The sequence below is a fragment of the Semicossyphus pulcher genome, unplaced genomic scaffold (genome assembly GCF_022749685.1).
Source record: "Semicossyphus pulcher isolate SPU_LCO1_2020_fin unplaced genomic scaffold, fSemPul1.0.p SCAF_9, whole genome shotgun sequence".
Lineage (NCBI taxonomy): Eukaryota > Metazoa > Chordata > Actinopteri > Labriformes > Labridae > Semicossyphus > Semicossyphus pulcher.
In genome coordinates this window covers 21,488,908-21,506,439 of record NW_027211770.1, presented here as the reverse complement: position 1 = coordinate 21,506,439, position 17,532 = coordinate 21,488,908, and the positions used below count along the sequence as shown (strand labels likewise).

The following is a 17,532-nucleotide window of genomic DNA, read 5'->3' as shown; positions in this document are numbered from 1 at the left end:
GAAGCTGATTCAGCACAATGCTGTGCGTCCATCAACACATGAAGTGTAGACATTATGAGCAAAGAGGATGGTGACATAGAGAACTGGCGTGTGTTTAAACGACACGTTTTGCTCCTCATCACATCACATTTCTCTACAGTTTCTTCAAAATAAAAGCACATCATTGATCAAACTCTTTCCAACATTCAATCGGTTCAGAGGTATTGGAATACAATTCAAGCTCTCTTTTAGACCTGAAAAACAAAACAGGTTTCAAGAACCAAAAAGAAACGTCATTGATCCTAAAGTTAAAGGGCTATGGAAGAGTAAAACCTGAGTATTTATTAATCAAAGCAAGAAACAGACGTCTTCCACAGGTAAGAACATTCATTGATGAGTCCAAGCCGAAACAATACGGGTACTAGTAGAGGACAAAATATTCAAATTGAGCATATCGTTGCAAACAGTAAGAACACATTCAGTTAAATATAATAGAAAAGATTTAATGTTTTCATCGGTAATACAGACATATTTCCTGATCTCATAGAAATACAATGTTGGTGTTGCTGTATTAGCTAGTTAACAGTTCAGAAATCAAGCTAATGTGTCCGTCTTTAAAACACCAATGATGTAGCACGTGGAAGATGAAAGACACTAATGTTAGTTCTGTATACTGGTCTTTTAACAACCATAATTGAACACCCTGTAGGTAAATGTATGGTAAGGACAAGGACTGTAAGATGTATAAGCAGCATCAGCATTTAGGTGCCTCTATCTCATCGCTGGAGGATGAAGCCTTAATGGAGCAGGTGGAGATGGTTAATGGAGACAGGATGAATCAGATCCAGGTTCATGATTATACCTCGGTATAAAAGGCACTATATGCTCTTCGTATCAGGAAGGGAGCAATGTTTTCCTTTCCCAACCTAGAAGATGTTCATCAAAACAGACCCCGTCACTTCCACCAATCTTTCACCCAAACATGATTATAAGACTCCCACTTCATGGCTGGTTACCTGCCAAACTCGCTGATAGAGTTGGAGCACTTAGCATACACAGAGAGCAGCAGCAATTTCCCAGTGTTAATTTGTACTCTGCGTGTTATTGTGGTACAAAGTGAGGGAGGAGAAGCACAGCAAGGAGGATAAGAGGGGAGAGCGACAAGGACGGTTAATGGGTAATTATTTCTCACCGTGCGTAGCAGCAGCGTCGCTTTAAGCTTCTCGACTTTAAAATGCTGTGTTTTCTCACAGGTGTGAGGCAAAAGACAGACACTTAAAACATTTGAAAAGTAACTTAATTTTCCTTCCATTGCGCTCCTGCAAAACAGGATGCAGTACATGTGAAATTAGTTTCTAACATATTACAGCAAATACAGTAAAATAAGTACATCCGTAATGTGTTCACAAGCATGGGAGAGAACAATCGACTTCTGCTGCCCGTGGCAAGTACATTCTTAAAGTCTTTCAAACTGACCAACAGCTGACTGTCTAACAGCCTTTGATTTGTAAGGTAATCTACAAATCATGGCAGAATTCCCACACATGGATGGTGTCGTATAGCGTGGGTCTTTGCAGTATACCCTGGTGCTGCTAAGTCTTCTTCCTGCCCCGTCCTCTTCCTCCTGCAGCTTGGAGATTGCTTGCAGGAGCAGAGAGCGAGTGTGTCTGAAGGTCGAGCTTCTGCTGAAGGATCCCTGTGAGAATGAACTCAGCAGAGACGACCGGGAGAGACGCGGAGAGAGCCGGGCCACACAGAGACAAGTCCTCCTCGCAGGAAATCACGACAGTGTGAGGCTGAAAGGAAATAAAGAAGGTAATAACACGTAAAATAAATGGGGTGATGTACAGACGGAGACCTTTTTTAAGACCTGAGTGAGAAAGTCTTAAAGTTTGACGGGTACCTTTTGAGAAGAAGGCATCTTGGGAAGAAAGGTAGCGCCACTGCAGGAGATGATGTCTTTCATATGAACTGGCTCTGGTTTAACTGACTTTGTTACATGGATCTCATATCCCTGAGAGGAAGAGAAGACAACAAGAGATGCAGTATAAAAGATGTAAACAAATCTGATTCCCTTTATTTTTATTTAATCTCTTAAAGTACGCCTCGGGAAATCCATACAAGGCTCTTAGGAATGGACTTTGGTATTACACCTGTATACTATTTCCCATTAGTCGCTGGTATCAGCATATTATGTGGTATCAATCTATCCCTAAGCAGCTTTGATAACACAGTGCAGGGTAGGAAGAGTATGTTTTAGAAATGGAAACATTACTGCCTGCTTCGCTATGTGAAGTGCCTATCAAACATAACCAGTACATTAACAATAAATGTCAGATTACTTCCCACAAGCCACAGTGTGATGGAAAACAATTGACTCTGTGCTATTGTAAATATGTGACCACGATCAACTACAAGGAGGCCGAGCTAAAAGTAAAGCATGTAGGAAAAACACAGGGTTATAGATCTTTAAAAGGCGGAGGGTGACACAAACATTCTGGACTCCCAGCATGACTCACTATTCCTGAGTATCCATATTCCCACCACCCCTGTGCTATCTGCCAAGAGAAATACAACAATAACACTCGACCTCTCACTCGCTGGGAAATTAAAAGCACAGAAATAATATGAAGTATGAATGACTTATGAGTACCTGTAAGAGAGGCTGACTGCTGGCAGTCCTCAGAGACTCCTGCAGACAGAAGCTGAACTTCTTCTCCTGCTCCGGATCCTTCACAACAAAAGCCTTAGGAGGCAGGAAGCTCCCGGACTTACCGCTCTGAAACAGACAGCAGACAGCTATAACACTCAGCGTCTAGTTGAGTATGTCGGACTGTAGTGCTTTTTTATATACAGCCACCATCATTTATGAGAGAGAGCACTGATCTAGGATAGGATAGGATAGGCACTTTATTGTCATTGCATAAAAGAAGAGCGCCGGGCTGCAGCGTCTATGCACGCCACCATCTTTAATTCTAAGGGAGTTTTAACTGCTAATAAAGCAACTTACCTTTTCAAGCCAGTGTGTGGTGACAATGGGGACTCCTTTAGCCACCGCACACAGGAACTTGACAGTCCTGCGCACCTTATCGGTCACCAAACAGTTCATGTCTGCCACACCTTTAGCCATGCTGCCTCCTAAACGAGCCAACACCCTCTCCCCTGCTTCATCCACCACGCCTGTGAACAGCACCTGTGGGAACGACACATACACAAGAGGAATCAAACTTCAGCTTTTGTTTGGCCTAAAGATGAAATGGGTCTTTTGCATAACTGCTCCGACAGATATGATCGCATGTTTACAAAGACTTTAAACCTTGTAGGCCTGGCTGGCAGCTCGGGCTCGAACAGCAGCTGCCGGGGAAGCGGATGAGGAGCGAGGGGTCTTTGCTACGGGTGAAGAGTCTGCAGGAGCCTGTCGCTTACGGGATGCACTGCTGGTTGGAGTCTTAGGCTGTTAGACATGAGGAGAAAATAGGAGGGGAGCACAGAGTGAAAAAACTAAATTAAGAAAAATTACAACAAACAATACAAAATGTGGGTAGGAGGAGTAGGAAGTGGCTGTGTGATAACTAAAACACTTCATTCATTACTGTAGTAATGGTGAAGCAGAGCAGGTCAGACTACTCTCGTAGCTGAGAGAGTAGAGAGTCCCTGATGTTGAATTGCAGTACATTAGGATTCTTGGAAAAGCTGAGTCATAGACAAAAATGCACCAGAGCCTTTGGCCGATATAAAAGCATTCCTTCTCACTCACAGAGGTTACTGAACACTAATCACATACAGCTCAGCTTTCTGTTCGGTCTCATTCATGTTTCAACACTAGTGTGTTTTTGTATTTTGATGCATATTTAAATGAAGTAATGAAGTCACCTCTGATGCCTCCACATGTGCATCATGGTCCGCAGATGATCCACTCTCTTCCTGCTCCTCTTTCTTCTTTTTCTGGACCACTGATGGACGACCTCTGCCTTTCCTTTCAAAAGTCCCCTCCTCCATTTTTTCACTCTCCTCCCCCACCTCTACTTTACCGGGGGAATCTTTTGCATTCTTCTTTCCTTGAGCGCTGGATGCTCGACCTCTTCTTTTAGCTTTGATTGGAGTCTCATCTTTTGTTTCAACATTTGCTTCTTCTTCTGCAGCTGGCTCTGTCTTTGGGGCTCTATCCTTCCCTTTAGACATTTTGGAGCTGCTGCTGGAATCATCCTCTGTGTTCACCTCCATTTCTCTCTTCCTCCCTTTTCGTTTTGTCTCATCTGCATTACTGACTGCAGCAGCAACAGGTGCCTCCACAGGCTCACTCTTTGCTGCTTTTTGACCTTTGCCCCTGACATTCCTTTTGAGCAAAATTGATTCTTCTCCTGCAGCAATATCCTGATTTGAAGGGCCTTCTTTCTCTGCAGCTGCAGCTTCAGAGCCATTTGCATTGGCTCGCTGTCGCCCCCTTGTGGTACTAGCCTGCTGAGACTCTTTATCATCTTCAACAGCAATCTCAATAGAAGATTCCTCTGCTTTCCTGCTCTTCCTGCCTCTGGCTGCAGGTTTAGGAGTTGAACTCTGATTACTCGGACTACTAATAAGAGGGACAGAGTCTGCTTCTAGTTTCCTCCCTCTTCCTCGCTGCCTGCCTCCTCTTCCTCTGATCTGAGAGCTCAAGCTGCAGCTGGAAATCTCTGAGTTGAGGGAGTTGGTGGAGTTAGACCTGGCGAGAGCTCCCTGAGGAGCAATATCATCATGTTGTGATGTCCCTGCAGCCACCGTCCTCCTTCTAGTGCTGCTCCTGGCACTAGCTGCTGGTGGTGGCACACTGGTCCTCTTGGCTCCTCTCCCTCGGCCTCTCCCCCTGCTCTCCTGGGCGTTCACGCTCGAAGCAGACCTCTCTGAGCTGACAGAGTTGGAAGAGTTGGAGCGAGATCTGGTTCTCCTTGCCGGCACATCATCATTGTTTGCGTCTTGTGTTGTAGATGAGGCAGCAATTGTTCTTCTGGATGCTCTTCGACTTCTTGCAGGAGCTTCGGTCTTGTTCTCTTGTTCCTCTTCCTTCTTTTCTTGCTCTTTGTCTTGTTTTTCTTTTTCCAATCTTTCTCTTTCTTCCTTTGCCTCTCTCTCTAATCTTGCTTGCTCTTCTTGTTCCTTACTCTCCCTCTCCAGTCTCCCTTCTAGTTTCCTCTTTGTTGTCTCCAATCTTTCCTTTTCTACTCTCTCTTTCTCTTCTCTTTCCAATCTCTCCTTCTCTTCCTTTTCTGCCCTTTCAAGCTCTAATCTCGCTTTTTCTTCCTTCCCCTTTCTTTCCCTCTCCAATTGTTCCTCTTTTTCCTTTTGAGCCCTTTCGGCTTTTTCCTTTTCCTCTTGTTCCTTCCTTTCCCTCTCCATTCTCTCTTTGTCTTCTCTCTCTTGCTCAAGCCTTAACCTTTCAGCATTTTCAGCCTGCAATCCTTCTTGTTCTTCCTTTTCTTTTCTTTCCCTTTCTAATTTTTCTTCTTTTTTGTTTCTTTCTATTTCAAGCCTTTCTTCCTCATTATGTTTCTGTTGCCTCATTGATTTTTTCCCTCTAGTTCTCTTAGTGTGCTCAACCTCCTCTTCTTCCTCACTCTCATCTTTAGTAGTTGGCAAAGCTGTATTTTTCCCTCTCGTCTGTCTCTTGGGAAGTTCAGAACACTCTTCCTGCTCCTCCTCTTCTCTTAATCTTGACCTTGTTTCTCTTTTACCTCTAACAGTGTTGCCACTGGTTCCAGCCTTTGATTGCCTCCCCCTTCCTCTCTGAAAGCCAGCGTTTGTTTCCAAGGGCTGAGTAATAGTGGAGGCCCCAGAATTCGGGAGGGATTGTGACTCTGAGTCTTCCTGAATCAGCAGCCTTGTTGCTTTTCTTTTGCATTGACGTGGAATTGAGTCATCTTCATCACTTTCTTCATCTATACCCGTAGCCATGGGCTGAGTTTCAACAGCAGAGAGCTGAGAGTTTGTGGTTTGCGACTCATCTTGAATTTGCAGCCTCTTTGCTTTTCTTCTGCGTGGACCTGGAAATGAGTCCTCTTCGTCGCTTTCTTCATCTATACCCATAGCCATCGGCTGAGTTGCAACGGCAGAGAGGTCAGAGTTTGTAAGCGTTGATGTCTGATCGTCTTCAAGCTGCAGCGGCTTTGCTTTTCTTTCTCGTGAGCTTACAATCGAGTCCTCCTCATCGTTATCACTTTCCTCATTGTCACTTGTACACATGGGCTGAGTTTCAGCTACAGACAGAGCTTTGCTGACGTGTCTCTCCTGAGGTTGAGCTGCTTCCCCACGTTGTCCTCTCTCTGGGTTTTCTTCATCGAGTGTCTCCTCTTCCTCAAAGGCAGACATTAGTTGGGTTTCAGCCATGGCCAGAGAGGATGAGGTGGGTAGGTCTAAAGGTTGAGTCTCAGCAGAAGCAGGGCTTTGTCTCTCATCATCTGTTTCATCCTCTGAATCACAGAGGGGTTCTGAAATATAAGCCTGTGTAGCTTCCAGGGCCAAATCTACCTGACCTTCTTTGGCAGACGTAACAGAACATTCAGAATCTTCCTCCTCCTCTCCATAGTTCTGTGTGGCCTCCTCATTCTCTAAGAAGGGTCTGTCTGCATCTGAGGTGGTTGCATATGCTTGGGTTTCTTCCAGGGTCACACCACCTTCCACAGAGACAAAAGCCTGGGTGCTCTCCATGGCCAGAGCTTGAGCCTGACCCTGCAGGTGGCTGCTGTCGGACAGTCCCAGCTGGAAAGACCCTCCTCTGATGGACTGTTCTTCTTTATCATCACCAGACGAATCAAGGCCAAAAGCTTGAGTGGGCTCTGTGGCGTGGTCCACTTCACGGTCTCCCTGGCAGTCTCTGTTGTGGAGGAGGAAGGATTGCGTCTCCGCCACGACAAAGTCCTCATCCTCGTTACTGTCTGACAAGGAGGACAATGTTTTAGGTCTTCCAGCTGAGGCGACTGCACCTGTGAGACCAAGAGGAAATAAAGAATGTGCATTGTTAAAATTAATATTTCACCTCTTATGGAACCACTGTCTTACAACTAGAAACAATAAGTACTGTGCAATATGACTACATTAAAAGTAATTCACTCACATCTATGTGGACCTGAAGAGGGACTCAGGAAAGCCTGAGTCTCCATATCTTCCACTTGTCCTTCTGGAACCATCAAGACGGGAAAAGAACACAATTTAATATAATTCAGTCTCCTATATGTCTTCAAATTGACATAAAGAAGTCTACTCAAAATGTAGCCCTTAAAAATGTAAGAAAAATTGGGTTCCTTTTAGGGCTGAACAATTAATTGAGATTTTTATCAAATCACAAATAACCTACTGCAATGTTCAGATCGCAGGAGGCACAATATTTGTCAAAAGGTAAAATCGTTGGTACAGATCCCCGCAAAAATCACACCATAATCATTTTTAACATGTTTCCCTTTAACATCGCAAATCATATTGAAATTGCAATAGAAGTGAAAATAATCAGTCGCTCAGCCCTTGTTCCCTCCATTGACTATCATCTATCCTTTCAAGCATCTCTTGATGCTCTTTCTATTTTAGAGCCAACAACAGAAGTCTTTGTCTTGTTGTATTAAATTGTTATTACTTTAATTTCTTTGTGCTTGTTGGTTTTCCCTCCAAGTTCTTTTAAGCTCTTTTTTTTTTGCTTTGTTGCTTTAATCTCTGTCTTAGAAGTTGTGATTTAACCTCCACTACTAAATAACCTAAAACAGCAATACTAAGAAAGGCATGATGGGCATTCATTATAGAGATGGAATAATTGAGTAGTCATAAAAAGAAACCGAATGGACAATTCTAATTATCAAATTATGTTTCAATATCATAATAAGTAACTTTAAAAAAAACAAAACAGTGGTTTAGACTGCTGGTGGAACAAAACAATCTATTACAATACATCACATAGCACTATTTTCTGACATTATATGACACACAATAATTTTAGAAAATGATTAACACATTATCAATAAAACATCTCCATAAAAAATATTTAGTTGAAGCCGACTTATTTTATAACGTTCTCTTTCGAGGTTGATCGACTGATTACCTGAGAGCTGCACAGGAGTAGAGCAGTTCTGCAGAAGAGGAACCAGCAACCCAGGTGTATTTTCTCTGCACAGGCTTGGAATCTGGCCCTCACCTGCCTCTTCAAAATCCACCTCCTCATCTTCTACATCTGTGTCACTGCCCACGTCAAGCTCAGCTGGATTAACCCCCTCCCCAGCAGGGGGCACGCTGGGTTCATCCACATCTGTGTCTGCATCATAATCTGGCTGAGGAGCTTCTGATCTGCTGTCAGGAGAAACTGACAGGGTTGTGATAACAACAGGTATGACCAGAGGAGAGTGGTCTTCCGCATCTGTGTCACTGTCAGACAGAATACCCAAATCAGCTCCTCTGTCTGCTGTGGTGCATGATTCTGTGACAGCAGACGCCGCGGAGGGTTCACTGACGGCAGGGGCAGGAGTAGCTTCATCATCTGTGTCACTGTCTGGATGTGAGCTCTGATGAGCAGAGGGGGTGGATTCAGGCCCACTTGGTTTGATATCTAATCTCGGGGGAGTTTCATCTATTTTAGAGCCTGTAGTATTTGTTCCGCTTTCCTTTTCTTCTTCCTCGTCAACATCTGTGTCACTGTCAAGGTGGAAATCTTTAGGCTGAGTCGACGGAGCAGAGTCAGCTGTGTGTGTGCTCAGACGAGACACAGGTTCTGCTTTTGTAGCAGTGTCTGACACAGCAGCATCATCATCATCAACATCAGTGTCACTGTCCATTGTGATGCCCTCTGGCTGGATAACTGGAATAACACGGGGAGGTTTGGTCTCAGCGGAGGAAGGCTCAGATTTGGGACCATTGTCTAAAGCGTCATTATCCTCATCAACATCTGTATCACTGTCCATGTGAAACTGGGCTGCTTCTGGTGGCTGATCAGCTTGTTGGTTTGTATTCGAGGTCACAGGACCCTCAGATGGCACCCCTTCCTCCTCTCCCTCCATATCTGTGTCACTGTCCATGTTAAATGCAGGGATCACATCTGTGACAACAGCCGGTGTGAATATAGGCAAATCATCTTGTCCTGTAAGACTGACATTTCTGTCCTGTTTCACTGGCACATGTTGTCCACTTTTCTCACACTTTCTCCCTGCTAGTGCTGCTCTTTCTTCTTCTCTTCCTCCCTCCTCTTCACTGTCATCTACAATCGCAAGGGCCTTTATTTCCTTCAGCTGCTGTCGCCCCATATCTATGTCTGTCTCCTCCTTGCTGCAGCTGACATGTCTGTAAGGCCTATTCTTAGTGGAGGACGACGGTGTGATGGGACTTTCATCCTCGCTGTTAAACAAGAATTATAATTCATAGGTTAAGGACGGAATAAGGAGTATAGAAGCACATACTTACACCCGTGGGTCACTGTGTCAATATGAATAAATGCATTTAAAAACAATGTGCTGCACGTGTACCTTTCTGGGACGATTTTGTTTGCAGGACTCAAGAATGTTGAACAGGTGGGACTGGATTTACACGAGTCAGAATTTGACACTGTAAAAGATAACATATAAGATGATATTGTAAAAACATGGCTTGACAGATATACATTTTACTTCATTTACATACCTAGAGCCTTGCGCCTTCTCTCTCCCGCTCTCCCTCTTTCTCCGTCTGAATCCGAGTCAGATTCTGGGACTAGGGTCCCCTGTGGCTGGGTTGGAGTTTGCTCAAAGGACAGGCAACTGGATCTGACAGGAGTCTTCTTAGTGTCCTCAAGATCAGGTAATGACACCCTTGCCTTTGGACCTCCATTGACACATTTCTTGCTGCTTATGCTTGTATCACCAGTCTTCTCTCCCGAGGCATCTAGCAACCTGGCCTTTACCTCAGAATTTCTGCTCATTGGAGTCCTTGCATCTCCTTGAGAAGAGACTCCATCTACTGCACAACTGACAAACTGACATGGGATGTCTGCCACCACCAAAGCGTCTTGTTCACTAAGGGCATAGCGTACATTAGGAGTCAGCTTTAAGCGACCCTTGCGGGTCCCATTCATGCTTCCTAGGTCCCAAACCAAAGCCTCTATGTCCACTTCACTAAAACAACCCTTTCTCCTGTAGGCAGAGATGCAGATGGTAGCGTGCTGCTTGGATACTGAGGGTGCTTGCAAGGGCAAAGTGCATGTGTTGGGGTCACGGCCCAGCACGTTGTCTCCCAAAAAGAGGGGTAACTCTGGGAGAAAAGAGAACATCCATCATAAGCAATAATATAAAAAAAAAAGTTCATGCAATTTAGGTAGACTGTGTAAATAAACCAACCTTAGATGTAATCATGGATGCAATAACAGTAGTAGTAAACTACTCACCTGTCTCAGGGATGTGTTCATTTTTTAAGATGCACAGTTTGGCCAATGGTCGCCCCCTCTTATTTCCTTTCTCCTCTTCGTTTTCTTCATCTTCTGACTCCAAGATTGAGTCATTGATCATCTGAGTAGCATCCATTCCTCACACAGGGTAAGACAGGACGACTCCTATACTCAAAAACATATAGATGGCTATTAAGATTGTAATGCTAACTTCTTATTCCAGCAAAGTTAGCCTTAAGATCTGTATTTGTCAACTACCGTTTGCAGATATAACTAAGTAGCTCTATGCGGCTAACGTTAGCCTAAATAGCTATTAGATGATCTCTTGAACATTTCTGTTGCATTCTCGCTAACATGCAGTTTGTATCAATGATCCAGATTCTACAACGCAAAGCTGATACAACTTTTGCTGGACGTGTATGAACATGTCTATTAAAGACGCATCACTTCACCGCAGTCCCACTTCCGGCCAGAATCAAAACAAATCTGAAAAGACGTTAACCGTTAGTATGAGCAGTAAACACATCAACGTCTCAAGTTCGTAATAAACACAACTGTTTAACTTGTAGTGTCGTTTACACTTGCGCATTTTAACTACAAGCGTTATTTGCGACTTTAATTTGAAATAAATTACATTCCAAGTTACAAGGGCAATTATCGTGAAAATATCAAAGGAAGTTTACGCAAATATAAGATACGCTTGACAGTAATTCACCCAACGGCATGGCAAAATTGTTCGTTAGCTCAAGTATAAATCTTCATTATGGGTAAATAACGATTTGCGTATGTTTTTTTTCATATACATAAAAATATTGCACTTTTACACCTACCTTTACACTCTAGACTTAGCCTCAGAGAAAATAAACAAAGATGTAAATGTACATCCTGCAAATAACTGACCTCGCCCACAATTGGCGTTTCGTTTGCAAGCGATTGGCCAATATACATATCACTCATGTTAGTACCTGTTTCCATTGGACATTAAAACCGCCGGATTACTGATTGGGCGAAACATCCTGATGCGTCATAGTTAATACATTCATTTTCGCGCTAAACACCCGTGTCTTAAAGAGACCATGCAGCCATAGTGGATAGAGTGTTGCTAACATATAAGGGTGTAAATGATCTTGTAAACTGGTACAATTGTCTTCATAACGGAAACACACATCAGATTCATGTCATGTATCCAAAGAGTGTCCATTCTCTAGTAGCTAACATGCTGCTTAATTTTCTATTGGCTATTTTTTTTACATACTTGTCCCAAACGAAAGTTTTTTTTTGTCTGATATAGATAAATGTGAATGCTAAAGCTCAACATATTCTGACGTAAGGGCCTACAGGTGAGTGAATTCGTTACACTGGGGATCTTTTTGAATTGGGTATATGTACCAACAGGTAGTTTAAGTCTATGCTCATTTCAGTTTTGTGCTTTATTCTGCATAAATTATCAAACATCTACCTTGGTCGGTAGCTAATTTTAGCCGGGGCACGTTGCAGGTAAAATCAACCACACCTTGGCCACCAGCAACAGCATGGAGTCTTATTTTTATATGGCCTAATAATAAAGTTATATAAATACTTACTCTATTGCATCTGCTTCTCTTTTTCTCAAATGTATAGCTCTCATGAGGATTTTTGAACCTTACAAAACCTTAGAAAAGCTACAAAGGCATAAAATGTTTTTACTCATCGAGTCCAGCAAGTATTTAAGCATGTTTAATGATATTTTAATCAAATAATAAATGCTGTTCTTTCTTTAGTTGTACATTAATATCTTAACCATGCTAGGGTGCAATGGGCATATAATGAAAGGTCATTAAATACTACAATATTATCTGGTAACTATAACTGGCCTACTGCATGTCTGCTGTGAGGATTCCTGGTGTTTATGTAACTGTATCACATCTTTGTGCTGATGGAAAACACATTTAACCTACTTATCCATGCACAACAAAACTGAATGACACAGCTATTTTCCATAGCTGCAGGAAACAGCACGAGTTAGTGTGGTCTACTAAAGGAAACTGCTGACTTTAACATTCAACTATTTCTGGAAATAGAAGCCTTATTTTCCAAACTGTTTTGAAACTGATTTTGGAATTCAATGTGGTTTATGTATGTTTGGAATGAGTTGTGGTTTATGTAATCAGACGAATAAGAATGATGTATATGCACACATTAATGCAAGGCAAACAAGTTTTTTCGTTTGACAACTTTATTCGCAGTGAATCACAAGCGATATCTAATGTATACTAAAGTTTGAATCTAGCAATGCTCCAGACACTACATTAGTTTCATGGTTTTATCTTGTTGTTGTTCCTTCACGATAATTGTTTTGGTATTGATGAATTGACCTTCACATTTTTATCTTCAAGCATCATCTTCAGCCTCCTCCTCAAATTCGCCCTCTTCCTCAGCTGTGGCATCCTGGTACTGCTGATACTCAGACACCAGATCATTCATGTTGCTCTCTGCCTCGGTGAACTCCATCTCATCCATACCTTCACCTGTGTACCAATGCAGGAAGGCCTTACGACGGAACATGGCTGTGAACTGCTCGGAGATGCGCTTGAACAGCTCCTGGATGGCTGTGCTGTTGCCGATGAAAGTAACAGCCATCTTGAGGCCACGGGGTGGGATGTCACAGACGGCGGTCTTCACATTGTTGGGGATCCATTCGACGAAGTAGCTGCTGTTTTTGTTCTGGACGTTGAGCATCTGCTCGTCGACTTCCTTCATGGACATGCGGCCACGGAAAACGGCAGCGACTGTCAGGTAGCGGCCGTGACGTGGGTCACAGGCGGCCATCATGTTCTTGGCGTCAAACACCTGCTGGGTGAGCTCAGGGACTGTGAGGGCGCGGTACTGCTGGCTGCCTCTGCTGGTCAGGGGAGCGAAGCCGGGCATGAAGAAGTGCAGACGGGGGAAAGGCACCATGTTGACAGCCAATTTGCGGAGATCGGCATTCAGCTGACCGGGGAAGCGCAGGCAAGTGGTGACTCCACTCATGGTGGCGGACACAAGGTGGTTAAGGTCTCCGTAGGTGGGTGTGGTCAGTTTCAGGGTGCGGAAGCAGATGTCATACAGTGCTTCATTGTCAATGCAGTAGGTTTCATCTGTGTTCTCTACAAGCTGATGGACTGACAGGGTGGCGTTGTAAGGCTCCACCACTGTGTCTGACACCTGGCGACAGAAAACACAGCATCTTTCTTCAGTCTCATGATTTCAATAGAGAAAACCACAGGCAAGAGAAGCTCAAATTAAAACCCCCAATTGTCACGCTCTATCGCATGGGTTTGTTACCTTTGGAGAAGGCACCACACTGAATGTGTTCATGATACGGTCGGGGTACTCCTCGCGGATCTTGCTGATGAGCAGGGTTCCCATACCGGATCCAGTTCCACCACCAAGAGAGTGGGTGAGCTGGAAGCCCTGCAGGCAGTCGCAGCTCTCCGACTCTTTGCGGACCACATCCAGGACTGAGTCCACCAGCTCAGCTCCTTCTGTGTAGTGACCCTTGGCCCAGTTGTTTCCAGCACCGCTCTGGCCTGAAAAGGAAGGAGTGACACCCAGGTGAACTCTCATTTCCTCCAAAACATTAGTCATGCAGTAATATGAGAATGTGGATTCATGCTACCCACCAAACACAAAGTTGTCAGGTCTGAAGATCTGCCCAAAGGGTCCAGACCTCACAGAGTCCATGGTGCCAGGCTCCAAGTCCACAAGAATGGCCCGAGGAACATATTTGCCTCCTGCGCAAGAAAGAGAACAAAAGCCATGAGGGAGAGGGAGAGAAAACATACCAGCTTAATATTATAGGAAACCACAGTCTTGGATGTTACGCATGATATATGATGTGAGAAAATCCATGCACGGCAGGAGACATGAAAAGGTAATAACATGTTCTAGATTGACATGCCGCAGTATTAAACCGCAAAGACACAATATATTCTTTATGTATGTACACATCAGTGGTTGGAAAAGCAGCTGACCTGTGGCCTCATTGTAGTACACACTGATCCTGTCCAGCTGCAGGTCACTGTCTCCGTGGTAAGTCCCCGTTGGATCGATGCCGTGCTCATCGCTGATAACTTCCCAGAACTGCAGGGACAAAATGGAAGGTATCACATGACAGTTACTTGCAAAGAAAGTACGCATCCCTCCATTAGCACTGCGGTTTCTGGGACTGGGAGCTTTAAACGGGGAAAACAGCAGTGGCTTTGCATTTTTGGGGGCTGATGTAAATGACAGGATTTTTTCCTATTCACTAAGCCGTATCTTTATCCCTTTAACACAATGCAGCTGTTAATATTTCCACAGTCGTTGACTGCTGACTTTGCAGAATGCAGTTCTTTCAGATATAAAGTGCAAAGGAGACGAACAAAGCAGCTACAGATCATCCCACGGGCAGAACTGAGAATAAACTCCATTTTCAGGCTGTCACACCACACTGAAGACACTGATTGTCTTCAGATCTGTATTCATGTCTTGTTCTCTCTTTAAAGACCACACTCACAGTCTGTATGCATTAAATCCCACAAGCGGGTGTGACTGTTGCACACACAGGCAGACATTTGCATACACATATTTTTGCGATATCGTCCAACTCGGGCTCTTTTTTTTTGTCATATAGCCTGTGATTTTCTGCTAACAGCAGCAACGGGGGGATTTAGTCTAATCTGGATAAGCGGGCTGTATTGCAGCTGAGTACTTAAGAGATTGGGAGTCAGCTTTGGTCTAAGTATCATGACATTTAAATAAAACCACGTATAACAAAAATGACCAAGTGACCTTAATATGAGGGAGATCTAAAGCAGGATAAGAAGAACAAAGAGCGGCCACAAAAACTGGCAGATACATGACGGTGACACGTTAGACGGCTATCAGTAAAGGCTGAAAATAACCACAGTGAAAGAATGAGGACTATAAGCAGAAAAGCAATGCCACACCCTGACCTAATTCACCACAATGTAGCCCCTCAGCAAGTCTGTCAATCATATCCACCGGACATCTGAGTCAATGAGTCCTGGGGGAATGGAAAATGAGTGGGGATGTGCACTGCCACGCCACCAGTAGCTGTTTTAACACCATATTGGGCAAACACAAAGATACATGTGACACCCTAGCCTTTAATAAGGAGGAGGGATACATTTTTACTGCATTAACTCCAATTGCACCAGCCTATATATTTATTTACTGCGACTTGACGTTAGAAAAGTACACACAACTTTAAGAATTCCACTAAAAGGATGTAAAATGGTTATTTGTTGTGTTAATGTCCTACAGCTGTTCTCCCAGGACAATGGCAGCAATTGCATATTAAGTCAATTGAGAAGCCAGTGACTTCACCCACTGCTGTGCATCAGCTGTTTCCTCCATTCCTCCCCCACCCCTAATTTGGTTAGGAGAGGAAAGACATTGATTACAAAAAGACAGGCCCCCGCTTTTCAGGGCATTTAAATCTCCAGCAGCGGAGCACCACTGCGATAATGATGCACACTATTATAGAAAGGCCTGAACTGTATTTGAATGAGAGGGCAAGGACAAGATTCCTGGGTGCGTTCAAGAGGTCAAATTTAAACATATGCTGTCTGTAGCAAATGATGTACTGTAAAACCAAAGGAGGTAATAAGATGGTAGAGATAATAATGGGCCAGGAAGGCATGTGCTGTAGCAGACTGCATTGTTGCTGTGAGAGGGTGGGTGATGATGTATTGTACTTGTGAGGCAGACTGCAGGACCCTCTTAAGTGGAATTTAGTGCCAAATGCGTGAAAATTGCATATAAGTTGGCAAAAGTGAGCATGTTAGAGTGTCTAACTGCCAGGTGAAATGATGATGTCATTCACAAAATGCACTTCTTTTAAAGAACAATTTCTTTCTCCACCAATTATCCATGCCACACCCTTCCCACAGCTCCCCTGCTCTCTCACCAGCAGTCTGCATCCACAGCCCGCAGAAATAAAACCTAATCAATATGGGATATTGATCACTGGTCATTTGTAGGGAGGTGTGTTGGAGGGCGGGAGGAATAACTAGCCCTCCCATTCCAGCTTCCAACTCATTGTCTGAAATACCAGCCATATCTGCCTGTGCAAGACAAAGAAGCCAGAGGAGTGCTCAGTACACTGACTGAGGGGCTCTGACAAGTGAAGAATAGACTGATTTTTTTTTCTTTCTCTTGTGCCCAGACAATGTCTTCTTCTTGAGGTCATCTCATCTGAATTCTTGCAGACGAGACACGCCCGGTGTTGTATGAACAAAACCCATCGAGACACAAGACCCACGTTATACCGTTATTTCTGTGAGAGGAGGCACGGTCCGCTAATCCACACCCACCCACCAGTTACCGCAGTGCACACAATTCAGACAGAAAAACACAAAAAATAGACCCTGAAAGTGGGATTTTCCTGTTTAAAAGTCATAATATCTGCATTATGATGTGTTTACGTACACTAATATATCATATATATGACAGGAATGTGTTTTAATGATGCACAATGAGACAAAAGGAGTCCATTGTCTTCAGTCTAAATAAAATATAAAAAACGCTTAATGAGTAAGTCCTGCATAATGAGCCATTGGCGTTTTCAACAATAAGAGAAAACATAATTTTGTAACGGAATAAATAAATTCTCAATAATGCTGTTTTTCTTACCTTAGCACCGATCTGGTTACCGCACTGGCCGGCCTGGATGTGCACGATTTCCCTCATAGTGGATGCAAAAGTTTCAAAACGACGAGAAGAAGCGTTTTTACTCTAGAGGCTCTGGGAGCACACCGCAGACTTGTGGGAAAGAACCGGACAATGCCTTTATAATGTTGGAGCGTTTCCAGAGCTGGGCTGGGGCAGGGGAGGGGGGCGTGGTCATACCCAGACCCCAGCTGCTGCGCGCGGGGATTGGCTGAGACAACTGACCCTGAGCCGGGAGGAGGAGGGGCGATGGCTGCAGCATATCAGGGAGTGGAAATGAGATAGAGAGATTGAGCAGAATTTTACCAGCTGTTGTCCTAAAGAAACACCCTGTAAAATGTGTTACAGTGGATTTTGTTACACACATCAGAAGGCATTACATCAGCAATTTGAAGTTACTCTTCCTGCTGTTAAACCTACTGCAGAGTAAAAAGATGGCAGACAAGTCAGACTGAAGCCTGGGACAAGATGAGGTCAGTCAGCTCAAGCCCCTCTCC

The 17,532-nt window shown here is 43.9% G+C and overlaps 2 protein-coding genes across 3 annotated transcripts; both read right to left on the bottom strand.

Annotated features, from left to right (window-relative positions):
- Positions 1-461: 461 nt before the first annotated feature.
- Positions 462-11,187, bottom strand: mdc1 (mediator of DNA damage checkpoint 1). 2 transcript variants are annotated; one of them, XM_069656844.1, is made up of 12 exons: positions 11,173-11,187; positions 10,343-10,507; positions 9,604-10,209; positions 9,450-9,528; positions 8,039-9,321; positions 7,067-7,129; positions 3,853-6,935; positions 3,296-3,433; positions 2,990-3,172; positions 2,633-2,758; positions 1,883-1,993; positions 462-1,775 (listed from the first exon to the last, which is right to left on the bottom strand). In XM_069656844.1, the coding sequence occupies exons 2-12, from the start codon at positions 10,476-10,478 to the stop codon at positions 1,572-1,574; spliced, it is 6,012 nt and encodes a 2,003-aa protein (XP_069512945.1). In that variant the 5' UTR covers positions 10,479-10,507; positions 11,173-11,187; the 3' UTR covers positions 462-1,571. The 2 variants fall into 2 exon arrangements, with proteins under 2 accessions (XP_069512945.1, XP_069512946.1); XM_069656845.1 differs by lacking the exon at positions 11,173-11,187 and having other exon boundaries at positions 10,343-10,510.
- A 1,352-nt stretch (positions 11,188-12,539) lies between these two features.
- Positions 12,540-17,137, bottom strand: tubb5 (tubulin, beta 5). The gene is made up of 5 exons (XM_069656846.1): positions 17,000-17,137; positions 14,335-14,443; positions 13,984-14,094; positions 13,646-13,890; positions 12,540-13,525 (listed from the first exon to the last, which is right to left on the bottom strand). Exons 1-5 carry the CDS (start codon positions 17,054-17,056, stop codon positions 12,713-12,715), a joined length of 1,335 nt encoding a protein of 444 aa, XP_069512947.1. The 5' UTR covers positions 17,057-17,137; the 3' UTR covers positions 12,540-12,712.
- Positions 17,138-17,532: the final 395 nt, after the last annotated feature.

Bases quoted from the DNA above. Each gene is read 5' to 3' on its own strand.
- mdc1 (XM_069656844.1), bottom strand. From the start codon at position 10,478: ATGGATGCTACTCAGATGATCAATGACTCAATCTTGGAGTCAGAAGAT. The intron at 10,210-10,342 runs GTGAGTAGTTTA...CTTTTCTCCCAG, and splicing joins TGAACACATCCCTGAGACAG to AGTTACCCCTCTTTTTGGGA. The intron at 3,173-3,295 runs GTTTAAAGTCTT...TCGTTCCCACAG, and splicing joins CTGCCAGCCAGGCCTACAAG to GTGCTGTTCACAGGCGTGGT.
- tubb5 (XM_069656846.1), bottom strand. From the start codon at position 17,056: ATGAGGGAAATCGTGCACATCCAGGCCGGCCAGTGCGGTAACCAGATC. The intron at 13,891-13,983 runs GTGGGTAGCATG...CTTCCTTTTCAG, and splicing joins ACCTGACAACTTTGTGTTTG to GCCAGAGCGGTGCTGGAAAC. The intron at 13,526-13,645 runs GTAACAAACCCA...TTCTGTCGCCAG, and splicing joins GTGTGGTGCCTTCTCCAAAG to GTGTCAGACACAGTGGTGGA.